Source organism: Magnolia sinica, chromosome 1, assembly GCF_029962835.1.
Source record: "Magnolia sinica isolate HGM2019 chromosome 1, MsV1, whole genome shotgun sequence".
NCBI classification, from domain to species: Eukaryota; Viridiplantae; Streptophyta; class Magnoliopsida; order Magnoliales; family Magnoliaceae; genus Magnolia; species Magnolia sinica.
Window position 1 is genome coordinate 132,640,943 of NC_080573.1, and position 6,452 is coordinate 132,647,394.

Here is a 6,452-nt window from a genome sequence, read left to right on the forward strand (position 1 = left end):
AAAAAGAGGATGTTCTGTTTCCTTCATTACAGAAAGCTCATCCAAATCAACATCCAAACACTCCAAATCCAATCCCTATAAAATCTATTTCTAAAATCCCATTCCCTAACAAGACCGCCTTCTATTTTCCTACAATACCTGAAAAACTCATGTCGTCTCTCACCAAAAAAGGCTCTAACAGTCACCAAAATGTTAAAACACACCCTCAAGAACCCAGATTCTGTCCTCACCTTCTTTAAATCTCATGGGTTCTCAGAGGCATTTTTATGCCATTGAGAATAGCAAATCTCAATCTGGCACAGTTCAAGAAAGCACAAAGGTGGGTTTCCCTAAATCTTTCATGATGATTGGACCTACTCAAAGTTTATTTTTATGCCAACGGATATGATTTTGCATCTCTCTCTCTCTCTCTCTCTCTCTCTCTCTCTCTCTCTCTATCCATCCATGGCCATTAGATCCACTGGCAGAAGCCTCTCCTTCAATCTCCTCACCAGTGACAATTCTGGCGATGCTGCAACCTTCATCTACGGTACGATCTCTGATTTGGCCCATGACGATGCCGCATCACAAGATCCTCCACTTCTATCCATTCACAAACGCCGACGCCGGCAGAACAAGGATCGAAGAATATGTCCAGCTCGCTTCTATCTCCTGTAGATCGTAATGGCCCTCGCGTGGATGGATTTGAATCTCATTGCAATGGATAGAGCATCTGCGGTCTTCTGATTTCAGGAACTGGAACGGCTGTCAAGACAGTAGTTAGTATATTACAGGTTATGGTTTTCAATGCGGAGAAGTTCTATGATCTTACAGAGGCATTTGGGATGTATGAAGAAGGGTCTGGATATATTACGCCAAAGAATACATTCGATGCAGTTTTTTGGCTTCACGTTGTATTCGCGCGTGTGGAATACTACAATTGCCTTCTCCCAACCAAACACCATACATTCACATCACACCCTTTAATACCATATAATACACCTACAAACGCAAATCCAAACACGCCTTAAGTTACTTTTTAAATAGTCATGTTATTGGAATATGATGGGCTTAGAACAGTAAACCTTAAGGTGGTTAAAAAAAGATATTTATATAACATCACGTCCATTTCTTATCTGGTTAGATAAATAAATTGCATAATTTGCTTGCCATATCTAAATATAACTTACAACGATTTCTTCTAAAATAAATTTATATAATAAAGAAAGCTAGGTGGAAAAAGCTTATAAGTATAAGAGTAGCATATAAAGTTTAATGGAGAAGAAATTAGTGAGCTTCTAATTTTTTTTTCTTCTTAATTTTATATTAATTCATGCATATGTAAAAATAAATTTGATTTAATTTATTTCACTTCAAATAAAAAATGTGCATTTAGAAGTAAATTCAATTTAATTTATTTTACTGGTGATACAAATATATATCTAAAAGTAGAAAGTACATCTCAAATACAGATTCTTTTATTTAATAAAGATCGTTATAAATTTGTACCACTTGCCTGTCCAACCTTATGAGCGTGCAATAGCTAGGTAATGTAAAAATCTTATAAGGTGGGCGTTATTTATTAACAGGTTAGATTTATCTAAAGGTTGGATAGTGTGATCGGTTACACTTATGGGCCCTGTAATTGTGATGTATTTAGAAATTTGTATTCTGGGGGGAGTGGTACAACCTTAATACATATAACTGTTTTAGAAGAACCGAGATTAATAAGGCTGTAGGATTCCTGTAGGGAATACTCACCGTGGCTCTCCTTATAAACCTGCCTAATACGCAGACGTCCCTTTCAGGTTCTACATCAACCCGTACGGCGGCGTTTGATGAGTACCGTAGATTCTCAGTGGAAATAGTCATCCTCTTTGCATAAACAACAGTTTTAAGAACAACCCATTTATAAAATACGTCATCTCTTTCCGACTTCGAGTAAAGTACCATTGCAACTTTGTATTATTGCACCAACAATATTAAAGCCGGTGGGCCCAAATATCAACCAATGTATGCACATAGCTTAATCCAAACCGTCCAAATAGTGCACACCACTTTAGATGGGTCCTACAACAAAGTTCACACCAAAAGTAAAACTTATTTCAACAAGCTAATATGATGTGTCATGTACAGGTATGCCACATGTGCGGTGGTAACATGCGCGTGCACGGAACATCATACTCTTTCAAGCTTAGAAAAATCTGAAACCAGGAAAGGTTAGCTCTGCTGCATCATAAGTTCGAAAAAAATAATTAAAAAAAAGAAGGGGTATCTTTCCCACGATAGCATACAAATGGTTTGGTATTTATTTTCGGGGAGCTGATTCGCTGCCTCTCGAGGCATCGCATTCATTATGTCTGCAAATCACGTACCACATTAATTGTATACATTTATGATCATCAGGACCATACATCAGGTGAGCTTCCCCATTGATTGACGGCTAATAAGAAATTTCCATGCGTGGTCTCTCCTAATCAACTAAAAATGGGACATTTTCTCACTCAATACGAACCATTGCTGAATAATTTTTTTATCTTCCAAAAAGTATGATAATTTGATCATGGGCCATTCACTATTTAATTTATCAAGTGAACCGTTTTGATCGAACACATATGTACCTAGATGGCATCACTGACATGCATCAAAGGTAACTTCCATGCCTCGCGATGCATAAAGAAAAAAGGGGTATTCAGTTCAAACTTCGGAGAAAGAAGAAAAGGGAACAATACTATTTCATCGGCGCGTCGCTTTTAGAATGCTTATATTGGTTTATGACGTTGTAATTTTATTTTATTTTTTTTGTTTTTTCTTTTTTCTCTAGATCTGTCTTTTGGGACTCGAATCCTCCACAACACCTGTACACCCAAGTCTATGGGCCCCACCATGTTGCACACGTGAAATCCACTCCCTTTATAAGGTTCTACACTTGATGTTAGAACATAATGAAAAAAATCAGGTAGATCTACAGCTTGGATGGGCCACACCACATGTAACAATGGGAACGGATGCCAACCATGGATTTTTATAAGGGGCCAACATGGTGAGTTTCTCTCATCAAACCCATTAATAAGGTGTAACTATCTAGGATGAATATAAAATACAAATAATCATCTTGATATCAGACTGGAGCAAGCCACGCCATATGAACTTAGTGATTCTGACACAATTTTACATTACTCCCATTGCTGTGGCCCATATGAGTTTTAAGTCCGAGGTATCCTCCACATGTACACTCTAGATAATATATATCACTTACCTGATGGACGGAGTGGATTTTACATATATATGATGGTGGGCCCCACAGAACTTGGGTGTTTCATGAACTGTGTATTTACAGGTGCTTTGGACGATTCCGGTCCGTCTTGAGGATTCCATGGCAGACAAGGCCTTTTTTTTCCACTAAAAAAATTATTATTTGGATGGTGGGGAAATGAAGGGGCCATTTTTATTCTTTTGAAAGAAATTCCATTGCTGGCGGTCCCACCATGGCGTGCGACTTCCACGCCTTCAAACGTGAGCCGTCGAACTTGTTGGATACGGAAATGATTCCGTGGGGCCCTCCTTCCAACATGCACGTGTCATGATGGAGAATTGGGAATTTCGAAGCTATTTTTATGTCAAACCTACGGGACAATCTGAGCCTTCTGTTAAAATTTAAGTGATAGCTAACGTCACTGCATCGGTGTCGTTCGTGAACTGTGGGCCGTCATCTTGTTTAGAGGTCTCTAGATCGAAGGATACAGTTCATCATTTCTCCTCCCTATTTACGGTGGAGATTTCCCAACGCGTGTAGACCGGATATGGATGAACCGCACTAGCCTACCTCGTGCTGGGTTGCTTTCGCTAACCAAGAGCCACCATGTTGGCACTTTCGTGAGATCCATGCCTTCAATCAGGTATGTTCCCTCGCGTTTACCTTCGATCTTCTTATTCAACGTACCTGATGAACGGTTTAGATCTCATGATGAAAGTGTAGGAAGTGACCTGCCTAAGATATGCGGACACGACTTGCCTGTAATCAGGGGTTACATGGCTCCCCTTTAAACCAAAGACCACCATGATAATTATTATTATATTCACTCCGTTCATCTGTCTAAGGCGGAGTATTTAAAGAGTTGGGCCCAGACCACACCAGGATTGAACGTCCACCGTTGAAACCTTCTTGGGATTCACATAGTTTTGGATCAGGGTTATATATGTGTTTCCCCTTATTCAGGTGGGAATTGCTTTGACGAACGGGTTAAATGGCACCTAAACATCACGGTGCGCCTGGAAAAGTTCAACGGTGGATGTCTCTAGGCCACAAGAAGTGTTTAATGGTAGGCATTTAAATATCAGTGTTTCCTGTGGTGTGGTCCACCTAAAATTTCGATCTGCTTAATTTTTAGGTCCATGCTCTAAAATGAGCTGTCGAAACGGATGGACGGCATGGATATACAAGATATAGATCAATGTGGACCCATGATCACGGTCTCACTAAATCCGCGTTATAAAAGGAGCTGATACAGATGAATATGACACAAATATCACGGTGGCCCCGCACAGCTTTGGGTGACAGAGCTCTCTAACCCCGGATCACGGGCAAGTCGTGTCATGTGCACTTTACGTGATGAATGGACAAGATCTTATCAAGTGTGACACGTCGACACGTGTTCCGCGACGTCACCATCCATGTCTATGCAATCATGTGACTCCTGGTGGAGTATACGTGGCAAGCTTCCATTTGGTGCCTCTAATCCACCGAAAGCTATCGACGGGATCTTCCAAGGTCGTCTCTCCAGGCCCCAAGGAAATTGAAAAAAGCAGAAGAGAAGAGAAAAAGGAAAAGGAAGAGAAATCACCGGTGAGGACGCGACACGTGTGTCGTGCTGACGTACACGAGCCGCTGGATCGAGAGTGACGTCACGCGCATACACCGTAGCCAGCGGCCGTAACTCTACTGATCCGGGTCGTGGTCTGACGCAACCCCCTTCCCGTAGTCGTTTTCCAGCATGGCTTTTGGCCTCCAGCACGTGACGTAAGCACGCGAGGATGACCTTAACGTGACGTCAGGATCCTCCCTTCCACATGTGCCTGGCCCACCTCGCTCTCTCTTTAAATAGCAACTGAAACACCGCTCGTCCTCCAGAGTAAAAAAGAGATCGCTTCCTTCTCTCTATTTAACGGAATCCGTTAGTTGTTAGCGGAGATGCAAGGGATGTGGTCCGATGCGTTAACTGACGGAGGTGGTCTCGAGCTGACGACACCAACGAACGCGCCGTTATCGATCGACGTGGCGGAGACGCCGGAGAAGAGGATCCAACGGCTGATTTCGGAGAACCCGGCGATCATCTTCAGCCGCCCGTCATGCTGCATGTGCCACGTCATGAGGCAGCTGCTTGCCTCGCTGGGCGTGCACCCCACCGTGATCGAATTGGACGATGGAGAGATGGACGACGCGAGACAAGCGCTCCGCGCGCACGGTAGCGTGTCGGGCGACGGTGCGCCCGCGATCTTCATAGGTGGGGCTTACGTCGGCGGGCTGGACAGCCTGATGAAGCTGCATCTCAGCGGCGGACTTGTGCCGAAGCTGAAAGAAGTTGGCGCGGCTTGGCTATGATGACGGGCGTGGCCTGGTTTCCGTAATTTTTCTGTCCATTCTAGGGTAATATTGTCAAATTCCCTTCCCTCACACGAGCAAACCCACACGGTCATCCGACCTGGCACTTGGGCAGGAGATCTATCAAGTGGGACCCACCTTGTAGATAATTTGCCCAAAATCTCTGGATATTTTATCAGAAAGGATACTCACGAGTGAAAAATAGATGGACGGTAGATCGTCCGTTGTGTCGTACATGTAGGCCTATCCAATAGTCTAAAAGCTTGCATTTTCTCTCAGATCATCTGTACAGTGCGTTCCCCAGGATGCACGGTTTGGATGATCTTTTTGCCAGTTTCGCACGTGTGATTGCTTGTAGGGATGCTCATGGAAAGTTGCGTGTAAGGTTAGCAGCTCTCAGGGTTATATGGTTGTAATTTCAAGGCTTTATGAACTGGGTTTGGGTTTTGTCACAAGAAAAGACTGATATTTAAGTTGTGGTGTCTCATGCATGGCACAGATGTTATACATAGACATCAATCCGCACCGTTGATATGGTGGGGGCCGTACGTTTTGAATTTAACATTGCCTCCAAAACTCATACCTTGAACACGTGTAATAATTCAATTGTTGGCTATCGTACGAACGGTCAAGATAAAACGATCCAATGTCCAAATTCAATTCCGCGAAGCCGAATTGGGGCTATCCGGGATCCACGACCCGTATTGTAATTGGCACCGCACATTTGGCGCTATCACAAAATAGATAGTCTACACTGTTTGTCAAACTTTATTAAATGGTGGTAACTCATCCTCCATCATTGTGGCATGTCAGTCAACGATTACACGCAGACCACCGAAAGCTGAGTTGAGTTCTATTGTGGCTCCGAAAA

General features: G+C 42.9%; 1 protein-coding gene across 1 annotated transcript; it reads left to right on the forward strand.

Moving 5' to 3' along the window:
- Positions 1-5,098: 5,098 nt before the first annotated feature.
- On the forward strand, positions 5,099-6,066 carry LOC131218203 (glutaredoxin-C6-like). The gene has a single exon (XM_058212885.1). The coding sequence runs from the start codon at positions 5,171-5,173 to the stop codon at positions 5,579-5,581; it is 411 nt and encodes a 136-aa protein (XP_058068868.1). The 5' UTR covers positions 5,099-5,170; the 3' UTR covers positions 5,582-6,066.
- The last annotated feature ends 386 nt before the right edge of the window (positions 6,067-6,452 follow it).